This window comes from Pygoscelis adeliae, unplaced genomic scaffold (assembly GCF_000699105.1).
Source record: "Pygoscelis adeliae isolate BGI_AS28 unplaced genomic scaffold, ASM69910v1 Scaffold343, whole genome shotgun sequence".
Taxonomy (NCBI): Eukaryota; Metazoa; Chordata; class Aves; order Sphenisciformes; family Spheniscidae; genus Pygoscelis; species Pygoscelis adeliae.
The window spans coordinates 1086120-1106045 of NW_008824402.1; the positions used below are offsets into that span (position 1 = coordinate 1086120).

General features: G+C 54.3%; 1 protein-coding gene across 1 annotated transcript in view; it reads right to left on the reverse strand.

The window, feature by feature from the left end:
* The window catches only part of CACNA1S (calcium channel, voltage-dependent, L type, alpha 1S subunit), a 50193-nt gene that overhangs the window by 20142 nt on the left and 10125 nt on the right, over nt 1-19926 (reverse strand). Inside the window, exons 3-25 of the mRNA XM_009320371.1 lie at nt 15245-15384; nt 14534-14667; nt 13785-13937; nt 13292-13497; nt 12586-12689; nt 10662-10810; nt 9568-9649; nt 8869-9029; nt 7858-8083; nt 7080-7287; nt 6629-6749; nt 6008-6122; nt 5789-5882; nt 4999-5068; nt 4629-4761; nt 4218-4347; nt 3405-3464; nt 2717-2823; nt 2218-2305; nt 1846-1953; nt 941-993; nt 522-668; nt 39-240 (exon numbers count right to left, since the gene is read on the reverse strand). Coding sequence (XP_009318646.1) covers nt 39-240; nt 522-668; nt 941-993; nt 1846-1953; nt 2218-2305; nt 2717-2823; nt 3405-3464; nt 4218-4347; nt 4629-4761; nt 4999-5068; nt 5789-5882; nt 6008-6122; nt 6629-6749; nt 7080-7287; nt 7858-8083; nt 8869-9029; nt 9568-9649; nt 10662-10810; nt 12586-12689; nt 13292-13497; nt 13785-13937; nt 14534-14667; nt 15245-15384 — 2991 coding nt within the window. The remainder of the gene's footprint in view (nt 1-38; nt 241-521; nt 669-940; nt 994-1845; nt 1954-2217; nt 2306-2716; nt 2824-3404; nt 3465-4217; nt 4348-4628; nt 4762-4998; nt 5069-5788; nt 5883-6007; nt 6123-6628; nt 6750-7079; nt 7288-7857; nt 8084-8868; nt 9030-9567; nt 9650-10661; nt 10811-12585; nt 12690-13291; nt 13498-13784; nt 13938-14533; nt 14668-15244; nt 15385-19926) is intronic.

The following is a 19926-nucleotide window of genomic DNA, read 5'->3' on the forward strand; positions in this document are numbered from 1 at the left end:
GGCTGGTCCACCTTGCCCTGTCCCAGCAGTCCCATTACCTGGTTCTTGTCCAGCTCACAGTTCTTGTACTCGCTCTCCCCCTGCTCCTGGAAGGTGACAATGACAAAGCCCACAAAGATATTCATCATGAAGAAGGCAATGAGGATGATGTAGATGATGAAGAACATTGCAATCTCCACCCGGTAGTTGTAGACAGGGCCTGCATCCTCAGCATTAGTGTCAATGGCCATGTATAGCAGCCTACAGGAGGGAAAGCGAGGCAACAGAGATCCTAATTAGTTGGGAAAGACCATCTCTCCTCTTGAAGGTTACGGAGAGCTCTGAGGACACCCCAAATCCAACAACGGTGGGACAGAGCTGCCGGGATGACCTTGCCAGCTCCACAGCCACTGCCAGGATGGCTGGCCCTGCTCCTCAGCCTGGGCAGCTCTTCTTTCTTTACCATGGTAAAGGCCTGTGGCAGTGACCTGCTCCCAGCACAGACCCATCCCTTGGCAGGCCCTGCGCACAGTCAGACTCACTCCGGCCAGCCCTCGAAGGTGGAGACAGTGAAAAGTGACATCATGGCTGAGAAGACGTTGTCGAAGTGGAAGTTGCTGTGCAACCAGACACGCTCCTGTAGCTCAATCTGCGTGGGGTCCCCGTCCACGTAGTTGATGAAATAACCCCTGCAGCAGAAGGGATGTGGTGCTCACCGGGCAGGGCCCCCTTCAGCCCACCCACTGCGGTGCTGGCCCAGGGCTCTTTGGTCCCTGGGAGGGGAGGAGAGCCCTGTGCTTGTTTCTGATTTACCCCAAGGTGAGGGAGAACAGCACAAGACCCCAGCCCCACTCTTTTGGATGCAACATCCCCATGCAGGAACACAAGTGGCCCCCGCCACACACACACCTCCCATCCCTGGCCACTGCCCTGCTGGGGCTGAGCTGCAGAGAGCTCTTACCTGCACTCCTTCTCCGTCATCTTGGATGGATCTGTGCATCTATAGAACTTGCCCTGAATTTAACAGAGATCAGAAGAGGCTCTGATTTTGCTCTGACTTCAGGAGCCATGGGGAGTCTTGACTTTTTCACAGCCCACAGTCAGTCCCTACCCCCCTCCGTGCTGACTCTGGCCCCTGCCTCACACCACCGCTGGCTTCCCCACTCTGCATGCCAACACAACTCAGTTCACAGGGTGTTTCAGGAGCCATGGCAGACCCTGGGGTCAATCCCAGGCTGAGACAAGTAAACGTTGCCTAGTGATGGGAACAAATCTTCCAGGGCCCTGAGCTGAGACCTATCATCTAGCTCGTCCTATCTGGGAGCCAACTATTTGGAAAATAGGGAAGAAAGCAGTAACCATAGAATTAACTAAAAGTTAAGGTATGCTGACAGGTCTGCTCAGGCTGCAGGGTGTCTCCCCACATTGGCTGGGAATTTAAGCTCAATTATTAGAACAAAGCTGAGCTCAGCCAGGGCCAGCTCTGCCTTGGAGCAGCCAAGGCCCAGAGAGCAAGAGTGGTGCTGTGAAAAAGGAAAGGCTTTGCATCCAAAGCGCAGAGGAAGTCAGAAGCACTTGCCGCCTTAGAAAGGGGAAACTGAGGCACTAAGTGGGGCAAGGCAGCTGGTCCCTTTACATGTGCTGTCTGGACCTGACGGTATCCTGGGTGTTTCCTGCCCTCCTCCCACTGCAAGCCCTTCTGCTGGGAATTCTGGTGCAGGCAGGTCTTCTTGCAGAGCACAGAGAGTATGGTCTGTGCTGACCTCAATACTGGGAGACACCATCCCCAAGGGCTATGACTAGAAGAGCCTGTCCAGGATGTGCCTGAGCAGAACGTCTCTCCTGCCCATCTGAGACACCTCTCACCTTGAAGAGCTGGACCCCAATGCAGGCAAACATGAACTGCAGCAATGTCGTGACAACCACAATGTTACCGATAGTCTTGATGGCCACGAACACGCACTGGACCACATGCTGTGGAGGTCGAGGACAGTGTACATGTGAGCATGCCTGGGGAAAGCCCCTGCTGTGTGTCCCACACCCTCTCACTGCAGGGATGGGCCCCAGGAAGAGCAGGAGCCTGCCGAGAGCAGTGGGATGGGACAGACCCCTTCCACAGACGGGGAGTGGGAATTGGGCTCCTGGCCCCGCAAACCCCACAGGGCATGATGCCTGCCACATAACCTCCCGTGAGGACTCCCATGGGCCGAGAACCCCTAGCCCCAGCCTCCCTCTTACCTTCAAGCCCTTTGCCCTGTTTATGGCTCGCAGAGGCCTCAGCACCCTCAGCACCCGGAGGATCTTCACCACTGAGATGGCACTGGACCTGAGGAGGAAGGCAGAGCTGAGATGGGGCGATTCCCCTGCCCAGGCCAGCCTGGCACAGCCCCACCAAGTGACCATGGGTGAGGGGCAAGGGATGGCAGAGACAGGTGGACGTCACTAAGCCATCACCCCACATAAAGCTAAGGGACACTGGCAGCTGGAGAAAGCAGCTCCAAATTGAATTCCTACCCAGATCTTCACCTTTGACACTCAAGGAGTTTGCCTCCCTGCCTCCCAGGTGTCCATGCCCTGTGTCCCTGAGCATGACTTTATGGACACTAACACATGGGCTAATGCCCAGCCCTTGGGCTGTCTGCTCCCTCTCCATCCAGCACAGAGAGCTGCAGCACCCCAGCTGCCCTGCCAGGCTCAACAGACCAGTGCCAACCCCGCGAAGCGTGGAGGTGCTTACTCGATTCCCATGGAGATGAGGGAGACAGCAACCACCAGCAAGTCGAGGATATTGAAAGAGTTCCTGCAGAAGGAGCCTTTGTGCAGGAAAGCACCATAGGCTGTCATCTGGGGAGCAGAAGGAGTTAGGAGAGAGGCCAGGCAGGGCTCAGGGGCATGGTGCCTCCACAGCCCTGGGGCGGACAAGGCACGAGGGGCTTCTCACAGCTCCATGGCCTGGGGACCCTATCCTGCTCAGACCTCTACCTCTGCAGCCAGGCAGGAAGCTGACTTCAGCTGGAAATCCTCGGTACTGTACTGGCTGGAGACAAAACACTTCCCAGTCATTCAGCAAATTAAAGAGGAGAAGAGTAAAGAGACTTGGAGTGGGAGCAACATGCAGCAGCTGCTTGAATTACTCTTTTACTGCACAGATTTCCATTGCTTTCTCTTTCTTAAAGTTTTTCTTAAGGGTCTGTCAGAACAAAAATGCTGGTGCCATGGCCCATCTGTCCCCACATCACAGTGCAGCTGACTTGGCTGCCTGACCTCACTGGAGGGGACACGTGGCCTCTGGGGCAGGTCACACACCACCTAGACAGCTTCTTCTTGCTGGGATCTCCAGCTTGTGCCCAAAGAGTATGAGTGCCCATGGCCAGAACAGTCTAGACCCATGCGCATGGCCAGGACCACGAGGCAGAGGGACTTACCTTCAAGACGATTTCGACTGTGAAGACAGAAGTGAAACCAATGTCAAAGTATCCAAGAATCTGGGGACAGAAGCACCAGAACAGGATGAGATTTGGGTGACATGGGAAATGCTCCAGTGTGTTCAAACATCCTGGCATTGTGGTTTTGCCCTCCACTCTGTGGACTGGGGAGCCCATCTAGCTCAACAGAGCCTACCAAACCCAGTGCCAAGAAGACTCCTGAACTTCCCTCAGTTTTGCTGATTTTCTCCAGTGCATGATCCAACCTGCAGCCTGGGACCAAACTCTCCATTTCCAAGTGAGTGAGGCTTGACCTGATTCACCTGAAAGCATCTGATCCCCAAAAGCACTGAGTGCCCTGGGAAGCTGTCTCATGTGAGACCCCCCAGTCCCTGCAAGACACTGCATGGGTGCAGACCCATTTGTGCCTCGTGTGGCTAGACCTGTGGCTACCACTGCTCCATGCCAGCAACATTTCAGGGTGCTGCACACAGCAGTGGTTCAGTTTGCCACCTCACAGGATGTCCCTATCCCCAGTAAGCCACCACAGTCTTGAACCAAGGTAATTTCACACACCCTGTCAGGTGGATCTCTTCAACTGAGATAACTGAGATATGGGGCAGTAAAAACTTGTCCCATTTCCTTGAATGGAAAACACAACCAGCCTCTCCTCCCAGAGTATATTTCCCTTCCAGAGGCAGGGATGAAATCACAGCTACCTGCTCAGGCGTGACATCTGGCAAGCAGGTCTCTGCTTCCCGGGGAGCTGAGACCTCCCCCACCCATCCCAACCCCCCACAGCTACACAGGCACCTGGTTGCGGAAGGACTCGGCCCGGATGGGATCCTCGGCTGCCAGCGAGATGCTGCTGAGCAGAATGAAAAGCAGGATGAAGTTGGTGAACCAGGTGGCGTTGACAATTCTGTGGCACAGCATCCGAAACCTGCCAGGGACAGAAATGCCATGAGATGCTGTGAGGGGCCAGAGGGACATCAGATAGGACCATGGTAGCCTGGAAGAGGGTTATGGCTAAACTTTGAGGACAGGAAGGCCCTAGGCATGATGTCTGTGCCAGCCCTTCCACAGAGAAGACTTTTCCCAGTGAGCTGGCTCCCTTCAGAGCTGGCTGTTATGCACAAGTAGGATCTCATTGGGAAGGGTCGGTGCCAGAGGTACCCGAGCCAGGCCTGGCTTCAGAAGGCAAGGAGAAGGGTTAGTGCCTACTTGTTGGTTGGGCTGAAGATGAAGAAGGAGCTAGCTTCAGGCATGGGCACGGCCTTCTCTTTCAGCTGTAGCTCTGCAAGGGGACGTGGCCGAGGACTCAGGGGGATTTCAGGTTCATCTTCCTCATCGTCACCTGCAGGGTAACCACGAGGAGGGAAAAGGAAAGAATGACCCAGGTAGGGAGATGGAATGTGACCTGATGGACAATCCTCTGATTCTGATTTGGCATCTGTGCCAGAAGGACCTCAGTACCCCGAGGCTGGCAGAGGGTCACCACATCCTTTGCTCCTCACACAGCCAAGGTTCTAGCACCATCCCTCTGCAGTGCCTCCCCAGCTTTCCTGCTGCCCTGGCAGGAAACAAGTCTTACCTGGGAAGTCTGCAGAAGGGTAGGGGTCTTTGATCTCATTGACATTGGATTCAAATTCATCCACTTTTAACTGAAATAAGGGAGAGACAGAGAGGAGGACATGCAGCTGTGTGTGCCAGTATTGCTGCCAAATGTTGCATGTTGGCCAGACCCTCTCATCTTGGAAGCCATGTGGGACAAGCAGTGTCTCTGCATTTGGCCCATACAGCACTAAGCACATGGAGTCCTGGCCCCGGATGGGGCAGGGTGAAGGGAAACACCTCAGGGATGCTGCAGTCTGAGCAAAGAGCAATACCAGGAGGATGGGACAGCGGAATGTGTGCTGGGCAAGAGCCTGGGGCCATGCACCTATATGAGCGGTGGAATAAGACATAGGGTGACTCCTGGGTGAGTTCCCATGGGGCACCTCTGGAAAATGGATAGGGAAGTAGCTGCTGGCCAGATGCTTATAAGATGCAGCTCGGCACACAGTCAGCACAGCTGAAAAGAGGGTTTTGCATACAGGAGCTGCTGCTGATGTGCTCTGCTCCCCTCTGCACTGGTGTGCACCAGCCCATCTCAACCACTGACAACTGGCTGTGGCCAAGGAAATTAATCCTGCCTGGATTAATTGTCCTGCCTGGGCCCAGAGAGCCCCCATGACCAGAGGATGCTAAGGCAAGGAGTGATTCTGGCCCAGAAGAGTCCAGACCCAGGCTGGCTCCAAGCCTGACAAAGGCTGGAGCTGGTGGGAGGAGGAGTCTGGTCCCTCATCAGGAGCTCCCCAAGGCACAACCCCACCAGCACTGACCTTGGCTGTTGTGGGAATCCCTTCTCCCTTCGCTTTCTGCTCAAGCTTCTTTGCCAGCATCTGCTTCTCATCTTCAGACTTCTCTGGGTAACCTCTGAGCAGAGAGGAGGGGAGAGCAGGAACTGAACTCTGGGCAGGGGCATGGGTGATGCCATTCTGTCCCCTCACACCAAAGTACCTGATTTGGGACCTCTCACTACCAGGGACTGCAGCACTCACCTGGACATCTTCCGCCGCTTGCGTTCCTCTGCTTTGGCCTTCTGGGCTAAGGTCAGGCTCTCAGCCTCAGCCAGGTTATCAACTGCGATGGCCAGGAAGACATTGAGGAGGATATCTGGAGGGACAGCGCTAAGGACATTAACTTGGTTCGCGTTTGGAGGATGTGGCCAGAGCTGCCCATAGTCTCCAGGGTGCCCCAAGAAACCTTCCTGGAGTGGAGCCCTTGAGACAACCCTGGCTGGTGATCCCTAACCCTGCACCCATCCTTGGGAGTACTGAGCTCTGGGCTGGCTGCCCTCTCTCTGCCTTAGCTCAGTCCCTCCAGCTCGGTCCTGTTACTGCATTGACTGATGGCCTGCTGGTCATCCAAACCTGCCCCAGGGGTTGGTCATCCAAACCAGCACCAGGGGGTGCTTTCCTCCAGACTCCAGACCTCAGCCACCACCAATGCAAAACCTGAAGCCTGTGGTTTGTTCCCCTGCTGTTCAGAACTGAAAAGCTTAAGGCAAACACTGAAAAGCTGAAGGAAGCCCCCCCTTCCGCCCCTTCACAGTCCTGTGTAGCTGATGCTATGGGGCTGGGTACAGGGAGCCTGGGCGTGGTTTTGCAGGCAGAGGATACAGTTCCCACAAACAAAGAGGATGATGAAGTAGATGCAGACCAGCATGCCGGGAAAGGATGGGCCCCCATAGGCCATGATCCCATCGTACATGATTGAATTCCAGTCCTCTCCGGTCAAGATCTGGGGGCAGAGCAGAAACAGGGACTCAAGAGCCCCCACAGCAGAGCATGGCAGAACCCCACGGTTCGGTCCTGCCCTCCCGGCCCCAGCCCCAAACCCTCACAGCCCCTAAAGCCCCACGGCCAAATCCCACCTCCCTGCTCCAGGCCTGAACCTGCACTACTGCTCGTGACCCCAATTGCATTTCCCTGCTTCTGCCTCAAAGCCACATCACCTCCCACAAACCCACACCTCTCTGAGCCCCAGCTCTTGCCAGGAGACCCACAGCCCAAGCGAGACTCCCAGCACGCTGTCCTCCAGCCCCCTGCTGCACTTCCCACAGCCCCATACCTGGAAGACACTGATGAGGGCCTGGGGGAAGTTGTCGAATGTGCTGCGCCGCACTTCCATGTCCTCAAAGTCAAACTTGCCACCAAAGAGCTGCATGCCCAGCAGTGCAAAGACAATGATGAAGAGGAAGAGTAGGAGGAGCAGAGAGGCAATGGAGCGGACCGAGTTGAGCAGGGAGGCCACCAGGTTGCTCAGGGATGTCCAGTACCTGGGGAGAGGAGAGACAGGAATGTGCGGGAGGTGAAGGAGTGGGAAGGCTGTGGGCAGGACCAGGTAGGTGCAGGGAACAGACCGCCTGGCCCAGGGGGATGTGCCAGCCCCCCCAGCAAGGGGGGCTCTGAACCAGTACCACTCACAGGCTGGGCACTGGGACTGCTCCAGGCAGACCCCAGAAGGTGGAAAAGAAGCTCCACACATGGTGTGACAGGCAAGACACCCTGCTACCTGCACAGGGCACCAGCAGGCAGGATGGGGAAGGGGGATGAATACGCAGCGGGTTGGTGCCAGAAAGAGAAACCAGGAGTCCTGGCCCACAGCACCCCCATTTACAACACCCTGGAACCCAGAGCAAGAGGGACCCCAGGAGACTTCCAGCAAGCCCTGCTCTTTCCTCCTTGCCACTCCCAGACCATGTCCTAGAGACAGAAATCTCCAGCTTGGCATTGTTCCTCCATCGAGGAGCTACCAGCTCTGCTCATGCTGCAGCCCTCCCCAGGGACAAGGCCAGTGATGCCTGGGGACCGCGAGCTCCCAGCACCCACAGAGCTCCCTCCCCAACCTGGTGATCTTGAAGATGCGGAGGAGCCGGATGCAACGCAGCACAGAGATGCCCAGGGGTGACAAGGTGCCAAGCTCCACCAGGATGGTCTCCAAGATCCCCGCACACACCACGAAGCAGTCGAAGCGGTTGAAGAGTGACATGAAGTACTGGCGCAGGCCCAGCGCGTACATCTTCAGCAGCATCTCAGCCACAAAGAGTGCTAGCAGCACCCTGTTGGCATTGTCTGGGGCAGGAGATCCAGCCCATCAGAGCAGGGACCTCTTCATCTCAGCATGGCACAGCAGGAAGGGAAGGAGGGCAGTGCTGCCCACCTCCCTTCTCTGCCCACCACTGAGCCCTCAGCTGCAGCTGCAGCAAACGCTGTTTTTCAGGGAGTACACAGGAGAGGAAGATGAGGAGAAGGGTGATGTGCAACTGTGTGCTTGTACGTGTGAGAGTGTGGCTGTACCGTGCATGTGAGTCCATGTAGTCCGTGCATGTGTACTGGACTGTGTGTGTACATGTGGCTGAGCTGTGTACACGTGTGCATAGCTTTACTGTGTGTGTCTGTGTGTGTTTGGGTGTGTGGGGGTGCAGGCAGTGTGACTGCATACATAAATGTATGTGGCTGTACTGCGTGAGTGCATGCAATGTGTGTTTGTGTGTACTATGCATGTACAGGTGTAAATGTATACACTCGGTGTGTGTTCACCATGCAGACCCATGTCCCTAAGAATATATATGCTGTGCATGTATAAATGCAAACCCATGTCCCTAAGAATATATACGCTGTGCATGTATAACTGTATGCACCACACATGTTCAATGTGCAGTTGTGTGGCAGTGCAGTGGGGATGGTGTACACACACTTGTGTGCGGGCTGTGTTTGTGTGTGTGAGCAAGTCTGCATGTGTCTAACAGCTCCTGTGCCATCCCAGTGTGGCTGTGAATGCATGGTAAGAGTTCACGCATGTCTCCAGGGCAGCAGGGTGTCCTGGGCCCTCCCTCTCCCTCAGGCTCTTTGCTTACCTTGCACCTGTGTCAGCCATTCTGGCTGGAAGTGGTGCTCAGAGGCGATGGAGAGGGTGTTCAGTGCCACCAGCAGGATGACAAGCCAGTAGAAGAACTTGGACTTCACCACATCCCTGCACTTCCTACGAAACATTCGGTTCCAACGCCTCCACTGACGGCTGGAGAGATGGCCAAAGGGTCAGCAGGGCTGGCCAGTGGGTCCTGCCCAGCCCAGGGCTGTGCCTACAGACTGCAGAGCAAAGCCACCCCTGCTCCCTTCTCCAGGGGCCTTCCCTGAAAAGGGCTGAGGAACATAATCCTGCCCCTGACACTTGGTGCATTCACTCATTGCAGGCATTGCAGTTCATTCACACAAACACCTCCTGGCTCCTTTTTGGCCTCCAGTCACCTCTGGTTGGCTGCTACAGGCCCAGCTCCTAAATCACAAGACATACTGCATCGGGCCATGAGAGGATGCTCGGAGCCTGGTCCCAAAATGAAGAGGTTGTTCACCTTGAAGTGGCTTTTTGCCAGTACCAGAACAAAATTCCCTGTTTGCTGTCTGCAGTGTTTACATCTCCTCCTGAGCACACAGCCCCTGGCTCTTCCCCAGAAACTGGTGGCTGACAAGAAAGCCTGGCACAGCCAGGACAGCAAGCGAGAGACTGTGCAAGCCCACATGCAGAGCAGCAGATGGTTCAACCAGCGCATACTTACAAGTAGAGAATCCACTTATTCATGCCCTCAATTTCATACAAGCTCTCTGTCTCTGACCCTCCTTCATCCGATGGCATCATACCTATGGAGGGAATGACATCCCAGGCTTTCCTTGGAGCCCTTGGGAAGAACATGTGGGAGGGAACCTCTCCCAGAAGCACATCAGGAAGAGCTTCCCCATCAGAAGTGAAATCAAGAAATGCCATCCCAGGGAGACAGCAGCGAGTGTTTGGGCAGAAGGTTTTGAGCATCAGCTGCGAACCACATAGGAGGCACCAGGAATACCCGCCCTGCAGCAAGAGCAGCAGCAACCCAGAGAGGCAGCCTGAACAGACAGCAGAGTGTATGTAGGCTCCCCCAGTGCAAGACACTCCCAGCATGGAGAAAACGGGTAAGTTGTGATCTGAGCAAATGCTGAACAACAGGAGGTTTGTAAGAGCACTGGCCACAGGTGTGGAAGAGGCATTTTGTCTTTCTCAATGTTTCCCAAGGCTCTTTGCACGCATGTATTGACTCAGCTTGAAGCATCAGAAGTTATTTCACTAGGCAGGCTGGCATAGCAGATACAGCGACTCAGTGGCAGAGCTCCCCAGGCCTTGCTGAGTCTTTGGCTAGATGCCTGTATATTCACCTCCTTCCCTGAACCACTTCTAATCCCTCAAAATTGTCAGCAGTGGCAAGAAATTCATGCATCTGTTAGTGTGTGAGCTAGTAACCCGGCACTCTGCCCCTGCACACAAAAGTGCACACACTCCTCATGGCTCCTCATGGCCATTTAAAGTGCATTTTGCCAAAGGAGACCTAGGCCTTGCTAGTAATCTGCAAATATTAAATACAATGGTTGAGGTGGAGGTTTAGCATGAGGGCCAAGTTATTGCTAGTTTGGGTCAGATTTAATAAAATGATTCAGGAAATAAAAAAAAAAAAGAGGAAGGAAACTGTTCTGCAGACATCAAAGCATTTTGTTTCATAGGTTTTCAAGCAAAATGAGTCTTCGTGACTTCTCCAAAGGTCTCTACCCTGCCTCTCTAGGATGCTCATTGTTAGGAACCCAACCCTCACACTAAGGGTCTTTGACCAAGCAGAGCTGGTACCTTCTCCCCTGGCCCGGTCACTGTCCATGACCTCCGCGTGGGTGATCCAGTCCATGTAGCCCTTCAGATCCTCCTCCAGCTGCTGCTTCTCCCGCAGCTTCTGAAACGTGCCCCGCGACTTGGCCTTCTCACGCTCTTTGGTGAACTCACTGGGACAAGGCAGAGTGAGACTCAGGAGGGGGACGGCATGGTGTCAGATACCACAGCCCCGTGCCAGGCCAGTCCTTGTAGAAAGATAAAAGCCTGAAATACCCTAGCACCTAGTGCTACCACTAGATTGCTCTTAGTGACTTTCCTCTTTTCTTTCTTTCCCCTGTTCCATGATGCAAGATCATGGTGGATCATCACCTGATGCCTGATGGCAGGCAGGGTTTCTTCCCCACCACTGGCTGCTCTTTGGGAGCTCCTTGCTGCAGGATGCTGCGGTTGGATAGGCCAACTAATGCTGTGGAGGCTGTGGGAGTTCTCTAGCCCTGCTAAGGACTAGAGCAAGTGGGGTCTCACCCATCTGCAGGGCAGAAACCTGCCCCAGGCCCTCCGTGTGGGGAAGGTGAGTTCATCACATGGCAAGTAAACAGGACAGTCCATGATAACATGGTAACATGGAAAAGACCAGTCTTGCCAATGCAAGGGGTCCCACTCTTCTCATTCTTTTTTAATTAATTTCTTTTCTCTCCTGCTATCTGGAAGGACAGCAGATCTGCTGCCCAGGCAGTCTGGTGTTGCCATGTGTTAGTAATAGGTCTCAGACATTATAACAATAATTAGACATACTAAGCCTCAAGACTTGTCAGGCTTGCCTGGATTTTCCTGATCTTAAGCATATTTTAGCTGTATTTGCAAAAATATTTCAGAAACTTTTCCTGTGCCTGCAACTTACTCCAGGATCAGATGACTATTGTCCAGCTCATCCTGCTGTTACAGCCAATTTTATGCAAGGGTCAGGTGCCTGTGGTCTGTCTTGTGGTTTTGAGCTTGTTTTAGTTATATTAATACCCAATTTATTTTAACCTTGTGCAGCTGTATGGTTCTTGCCATAGAAGAGGACTAACAAACCCAAGTAATTAGGGTATAACTAACCCTGTGAACTAATAGAGACCATGAGTGTGATCCACTTGCGCACACAGGATTGAAACATATAAAAAAGACCCTGAGCCTACACAGAACTGAGGAGAAAAGTCCCTCTCACTCCCCAGGACAACACACACTTCCCAGCAACAAAAGTGGGATGCTGGCACCTCACCACAGCAATGCATAGTAGGTTGAATGTTGCACCAGAGATATTTTGTGCATAGCAGCTTTAACTGTACTACTATGGGAATTAGCACTGAGTCATTTGGCATAGAAGTCTTACGATCGTTGTAACCAGACTGATGATAGCTCATTGTTGTATTTGGATGAGACTGTTGAAGCATTAATTAGACTAACAATAGTTCTCTTGGATCCCTTGCATTCATATCAAAGTTGTTTTCCTCAGGTTGGCCATAAGGAAATCATGTGTGCTCACAAGAGGACAGCAGTGCTGTGCGTACCAGTCAGAATGAGTGTCTCGACCCACAGCCATGGAGTAAGGAGTGCTGCTTTGAGCTCCCTGCTCAGCTTCTTTTGCTGTGAGTCATGGCAGACCACACTACAAACACCTAATAATGTGCTCTGTGGCTGTATTTGCTGACAGCTGCTTGTGCTACGGGGAAAAGATCTCTGTGTTGGGTGTTGAGCTAAAACCTCAGACAGTCATGGACACTAACACAAAAAGTAGCTCAAGGCTCAGGGTTTCTAAGCATGCAAAAAAAGGGGAGAGGAATAAGAGAGGAAAAGGAACAGAAACAGGCTTTCTTCTTGTATAGTTAAAACCAGCCAATGTCCACACTCTGATCACGTTCACTGATCTGCTGGCAAAGAGAAAGGACAGGGTGGCACTTACCCGCTGAGCACCCCCAGCACCAGATTGAGAACGAAGAAGGAGCCAAGCAAGATAAGGCTGACAAAGTAGATCCAGGGCCATTCATTCCCAATGGCGTCATTTACCTGGCAAGGAGAGAGGCAGATGAAGCATCCTGAACACACTGTCTGCTGTCTGTCTCCCCTTATGGCCCCCTCAACAGTCTCTGGGAGCTTTTCCCCCTCCAAAGTGAATGCTTGGGATGGTAGCAGATAAACCTGACTCTGAGCCCTGCCTCCTTATGACTCTGCATCTGGTTTTAGTGGAAATAAAGCCAGACCCAAGCATTTTGGGAGCAGATATAAACATCAGCCCCAAGCCTAAGGCTCAGCAAGACAGTATCCCACGGACTGCAAAACATGGGGTTTTGCTGAAGCATCCACCAAGCCAGCCATTGCTGTGCTTGGCCTGTACCCCTTCACAAAGCTGGGAGCCGGAGCACCCTCCTGTCTATCTGGAGAGCAAGGACAGCTTGGGCAGTGCCTGCAGAGATGCAGAAGACATGCCTGGTGCACTATGGGATGTGCATCACAGTATGAAGCTTGGCGGGGACAGGATGTTTTTAATCGGCGGAGAAACCTAGCCCTGCTGTGGGGTCCTGTGTCCTGGAGGGAATTCCCTGCTCTGAAGCAGGACCAGCAGTGACCTCTTCCGAGCCGGGCACCAAGCCCAAGCTGCTGGAGCCTACCCAGTAGAGGACTTCGGTCCAGCCCTCCATGGTGATGCACTGATAGACAGTCAGCATGGCAAAGCCAAAGTTATCGAAGTGAGTGATGCCGTTGTTGGGCCCCGGCCAGCCGCTTCGGCACTCAGTGCCATTGATGGTGCAGTGTCGCCCGTGGCCAGAGCTGGTGCATGGGGCTGGCTTCTTTGATGCCACCGTGGCAATCACATCTGAGGGGGAAAGCCGTGGTGTGAGCAGCAGGTCAGGCCAAGTAGAGCAGGTCCCAGCACCTCCCAACCTCCTGCAGAAGCTTTTTAAAAGGGCCCCCTTTCACCACCTCCTCACACCACGTACCATCACCAAGCTGTGTGCTGTACCAAACATCCTTCAGTCCTGCCACACTCCTGGGCCTGACGCTGGCAAGACCAGACTTTCTGCTACCCACAGAACCTCTGTGTTCCCCACAGCAGCCACACAGAGACATCTCTGCCATATCACCCCCCTGCCACAGCCCCACCTGTCCCGAGATAGTAGCAGGTCTTGTGCATCTTGCCCTTGAAGAGCTCTTGCCCGACAATGGCATAGATGATGATCATGAAGAGGACCAGCAGGGCGATGTGGAGCAGGGGCACCATGGCCTTGATGATGGAGTTCAGGACGACCTGAAGGCCTGCACCAAGGAGAAGGGAGAGGATGTCAACCACTTCCTAAACAGCTTTGGGTGCACCTTGCATTCCTGTCAGCCCCTCTGACAAGCAGCCTCTGAAATGCCCTGTGCCAAGGGAAGAGGGGCGCAGGTGGGTTGGGACTTAAATCTCTGAAGCAAGAAATCCTTTCTCTACCCACCATGCGAGCATGCAGAAGACCCCAGCAGAGCCAGGCACCAGGCAGTGCTGGGGGCTGCTTCATGCCCCTCCATTTGTTCTGTCGCTCTCATCCTGGCTGTATTCATGTGAGTTATGGGAGAAGGAGATCCCTGCCCTGAGAAACTAGGGTGAGGTCCTGGCCCCTTTCACACTGGCCACCCAAAGGTGCTGACACTGAGCCATGGAGGGAGCTACGTGTGTGTCGACCTGCAGATCCCCAGGGCTGACAACTGCAAGCTGTAGGGATGAGCAAGAACCTGTGGCTCCTCCACACCCACCTTGTGGCTGGGCTTGACCCAGCAGCAACAAGAAACCTGCCCCATGGCCCCCCACCCTGGCCAGGCACAGGGGTTCAATCAACCCGCCAGCCTTTCATGCTGGCAGGGTGCCCAACACCCACTCGGCACTCCGGACACCAGGCGCAGGGGTCTCAGCACACGAAACGCTCGCAGGGCCTTCACGTCGAAGCCGCCTTTTCCCCCTGAAGTCCCTCCCTGCTTTGCATTGACCTGCTCCAGGGTCATGGTGATAAGCCTGAAAGAGCCAGGGCAAAGAGCAGGGAAGAAAGGGGGAGAAGCAGAAGGAAGGACAGGGAGAAAGAGAAGAGCATGAGGATGGAGACCAAGAAATCTGTGCTAAGGATTCAGAGCTCTGCAGGCAGGAAAGCGAGGGACAGGACTCTACCAACCGCGCTCAGCCTGACCCAGGGAACAGCTCTTGGCTAAGTCCAACTCCTGGGCACACTTGTGGCTGGGTACCCATCCGCTGGGAACCACCTTCACTGCTGAGCAGCCAGGGGCCCTCCCATCCCCTGGTGCCCAGTGGACCCTCTCCCTGTGTGCCAAACCCCAGAGGACCCCATGCCACTCCCATTCTCCAGGACAAGGAGACCTGAGAGGCGTTAAGGAGTCAGACAGGAAGAAACAGGAGTTAGAGGAAATCCCAGGGGACATCAGGGCATGAAAAAGGGGCCCATGGGAGAAGGCCATGAAGTGCATCTACGAGTTGCCCCCAAACCCACCACAGTCACTAGAAAAATTGATGTAGCTGATGGGCTATGGACCAGGCCTCGCACAAGCTGAGCACCAGCAGCTTCACCTCCTTGCATTACCCTAGGGACACGATGGAGAAGTCGAGCACGTTCCAGCCGTTTCGGAGATAGGCATCCGTATGGAAAAGAAATCCGTAGGCAATTATCTTGAGCATCGCCTCAATGGCAAAGAAGATCAGGAAGGCGTATTCGATCTTCTCCTGGGGATTGGAAAAGCAAGCAGGAGAGGCTGCTCCATTAGAGCAGACTGTCACCTCCCCTGGTATCACCACCATGCGCAGCTGCCCACCCGCATGTCTCTGGATCAGCCCCTGCTGCCAACCCATCTGTGATCTCCCACGCACACCAGGCAGCACTGTGGCTACCCAGGGCAGGAAGGGGTGCCATGCTGAGCCACCACATGCCACTCTGGCCTGCAGCATGATCCCCTGCATCCCTTCAATGGCATGCTGCCAGGACCATGTCCCTGGGCTATGGGTACCTGTTCTCACAAACTATGCCAGCAAAGCCACCACTTCCCAACCCAGCACCCAAAGGTGCCTGGCCCAGGGCACTGCACTTCTCTGGTTCTCCCTGCTGCCTCACCCTCCCATTCTCCCATTGCCTTTCTCCCACAGGCAGCACTGACACCTTCTTCTTGTCCTCTCCAGCTGAGGGCTTGCTGGGTCTGTCCTAGAGACACCACGCAGTCACCATGGGACAAGCCAGCTGCATTGTGGCTTTCCTTGTGCCCTGGGCTCCCAGGGAAGTCAGGCCTTGGGCTCAAGACCCCCTGCCTAATGCCAGACGTCTGCCTGGCAGAGTGAGCTGCAGAAACTGGCCTGGGGGCTCTGCTGGGCAGAGGCATTGCACCCACTCCCAGGAGGGACCTGGCACCCCACTGCAGGGCCTCAGCACAGCCCTGCAGCCGCAGGGCCCAGAATAGCTCATCTTTCCCCAGAGCGTGGCCAACAGCTGCCTGTGCCCACTTGGTTCTGTCTGTCACTGCGATCACTGCCCTTGCTGCTGATGGCCCTTTCCAGACTGGGATTAAAATCCCTCCAAAGCAGCCAGATGGAGGGGGGTATTTATATTTCTGGTTTTCCATGGCACCTCTCCTCCATCTACACCCTATGAAGGGCAAGGAGCATCCCTGCTTGGCCTCTGCAGGGAATTGCACCCAGAAAGGCAGAAACATCTCTCTCAGACCAAACTGGGAGCAGGTCTCCACTGGGGAAGGCTGCAGTGCTGTGAGCACACCTTCCTCCCAGGGTCCCTCTGGCTTGCCAGATGGAAAATGCTGTCCATTTAAGAAACCAGGGCCAGGGCTTAGACAGAAGCATTGCTTGCTCAATTACCATGTCCAAAAGCAGTGGCCATGCCAAGTGTCCCTGTATGACTGTCACCCATACAAGTGCCAGTTCCTTGTTGGATCTGAGGGCAGCAATGGTAAGAGCAGAGACCTAAGCATTGTGATTATTGGTGTTATCAGCGCTCTGTCTTCAAGGTTTTAGCTAAGGCAACTCAACGCTGCTCACGTCCCCACCTTATCAGTGACAGATGCCCCCTAGTCTGTCCCCAAAAGCCTGTCCTTGCAATCCCAGACATGTAAACACAATTATTGTGAGGACCATTTCAGGTATGGAGGGACTGCAGAGCCACACCAGCAGACAGTGGTGTGGTGCGGTATCTCCCCTGCTGCAAATGGAGGAGAAATGGGGGAGTCCACTGCAAGCTACAGCAGCCCTGCAGCTGCCAAGGCCCAGGCTGGTGAGTGTCGGGATCCAACCTGGAGCCCCAGCATTGCAAAAGCTAATTCCTTGCCCTGCTTCATCCAGCAGGACAGAATCAGGTTCCACCGTCTCTGAATAGCAGGGATCTCCCAATAAAAACCCCTTGCCCAGAATAAAAAGGTGACTCGCTATTCCTTGGAGGTCCCTTTGAGAAGCCCAAACCGGATGAATGGTGCTTTGGCCAGCTCCAACAGTATTTGCCCACCCTGCACAGTCAGTGAGCAGCAAGTTTCAAACCTGGGCCAAGGGAGAGCCAGCAGGCAGCCCCTTGAGATCTGGCTACATTCCCTCCATCCTGGGAGAGGCAGTAACTGCAAATTTCCTTACAGTACCAGTTCATTGTTGTGCTTTGCAGACCCAGCCACGTACATGGAGCTGGATCATCCTGATCTGTCCTGCTGGTGTAACCCCTCTAGTACAAGGAAAAGTCTTGGAATGGCCAGTATGAAGGTTCTATGCAGTGATCCATCAGTGCTGGCTGGAGGGATCCCCCCATCACCTGTCCTACAGCTGTGGGTCCAGTTCCCCCGCCTTATCTGGCTGTAAACTGTGGGCAAGTGCTGATGTTAGCAGAGCAAGAGGAGCCAGGCCCCTGACTATGAAGATATCTCACAAGCATCTTTGTCAGCGGGTTGAGGTCGGGTAGCCTTTCAGTGGGGCAGGTCATGGCAAACTCTCTCTGGATTCTCCAAGTGGTAGGTGTAGCTGCAGGACACGTACTGGCAATGAAACTCATGTGGCCACAAAGCAATGTACTGAGCCAGGGCAAACTTACTGCCACCTTCAGATACCAGCAGAAAGAAGCTAAGGGATATTTTGTCCTGGCAGTTGGTCAAGCACCGCATGTCCTGCACCTGGTGCAGACCCCAATTCATGTGCCCGGGCTGATTTGAGAAGTCATGCACTTATCCCAGCTCTGATGCTGCCCATGCGGCAGGTCAGCACGGAGACTGTGCACTCATGACCCAAGCGGCCACCCTGTGCCTGTGCCATGAGGGAAACATGGCAGACCCTGCAAGCCAGGCACACACCGTGTACAGGCACAACTCTGCTGACTTCACTGAAGCTTTGGCCAGTTTCTAGCAGCTGAGGACATGCTCTGTGCCACCACCACCCACTGTCCCCTCATCACCCCCAGAATTCAGAGCTGGCTACCCACGGTGGGAGGCTGCTTAAGGGAAGGGCAGCAGGGCTGCCTGGCAGAGCTGGGATTTGGTGTATGAAGAGCCCAGCCCAGCCTTCAAAAAGCCACTATAAAAAGATGCGGGTCTTTATAACACACTGGACTGCTACACACACACACGCTTCAACCATGTTAGGGGACACAGAGTAACCTGATCTGTGGCTGCTGAATGAGCTGCAGAGCAGTAGGAATAACAGTGTGCACCATGCCGATGCAATGCAACATGACACAGCTCCAGCCTGCTCGGCAATGTCGACTCCCAGCCCCTACGGCCACACAGGGCTCTCCAAAATGACCCCCAGCTCCATGTCCCTGGTGTCTCCTCCCAGGGAACAGGGGGAGCAGGGCTTGGATAAAGCCTTCTGGCTGGCCGAAGTGGGGGATAGATGGTGAGGGGACAGTATGACTGTAACACAGCTGGATAGCTACCCCTGCTTCCCAGAAGACATCCACGTGCAGCAGGACTCACAGCACTCACACTCCTCCCTGACCCCTCCAAACTGTCCCCAGCCTGCTGCCCTCCTCTGTGCCCTCTGTTCCTGCTCCTGCTCCTGCACCATCAGCCCCTGCACCTCCCCTAGAGCCTCTCGGTCCCAGTAAGGTCCTGCTCCCCTTTTCCCCTGCAGCTCCAGTCCCCATCACCTCCACTGCCTCAAACAGTCCTTCGCTGCTAGGCTGAGGGATGGCCCTTGCCATGGCTGAGGCAGTTGTCACAGATCACAGGAGGTTTGAGGCTGGCAGGGATCTCTAGAGATCACCTAGTCCAAGCCCTTGCTGCTCAAAGCAGGGCCAGCTTATAGTGGGCTGCTCAGAAATTTCTCCACACAGGTTTTGAATGTCTCCAAGGACTCCACAACCCCCCTGGGCAACCTGTTTGACCACCCTCCCCAATAAAAATGTTTTTTTGTATGGGCATCAATGGGTTGACCAGGATGCATGTGTGGACTGCCTGTGCCAGGACACGCAGGGCAGGTAGCTGTGCTGCTGAAGTCTTTCATACGGGCTTTTTAAACATAAAACACCCATAAGGGTGTTCTCCAGGGGCTTGCAGCAACCATGCTTTGCAATATGGAGTAGCTCTGTGTCTTTCTCTCCTTCCCCTGAATGTAGATGAGACAAGCCCTGCAGATGTGAGAGGAAGAAGGGGACAGGACAGCTAACGAATGTATGGGAACACAGTTACAGCAATCTCATAGGCTCCCCTTCCTTTGGAAAATAGATAAAAATGAGGGCTGGAGCAGAGGAAGGCTCCTTTGAGTACGTGGTGGGAAACCCTGGTACCCAGCATGGGAAGGGCACAGTGGAGGGCAGGCAGGCCCCTCGGGGCTGCTGCAAACCATGTCCGGGAAGAGACATTGAGAGAAACATTTCTGCTTCTCACAGTGGCCTCTGTCAGAGCACAGGGAGTGCTTGGGATGGGGAGACATGCAGGAAAGAATTTGGGAGAGTTTTTGAATCGTTTGCACAATTTTTTTAGAGCAGGGGGTTGGACTAGATGATGTCCAGACGTCCCTCCACCCTCAGCTGCTCTGTGATGCTGTGATTTTCCTGCCGTATCCCCCAGCCACAGCTCCTCCTTTCCCATAAACAAGTGACAGACCTGGGCTTGACAAACCCCAGGGCTGCAGAGACAGGAACCAAAAAAGCAATAAACCTCTCCAGCAGCTATGCAAGCATGGAGGGGCCAGGCCCTACAACAAGTTGTTCCCCATTGTGTCTCCCTCGCTCACTGTCCAGAGCTCCTCATTGCTCCATGTTCTTTCCCTGTCACACCAGCTGCCCCACGT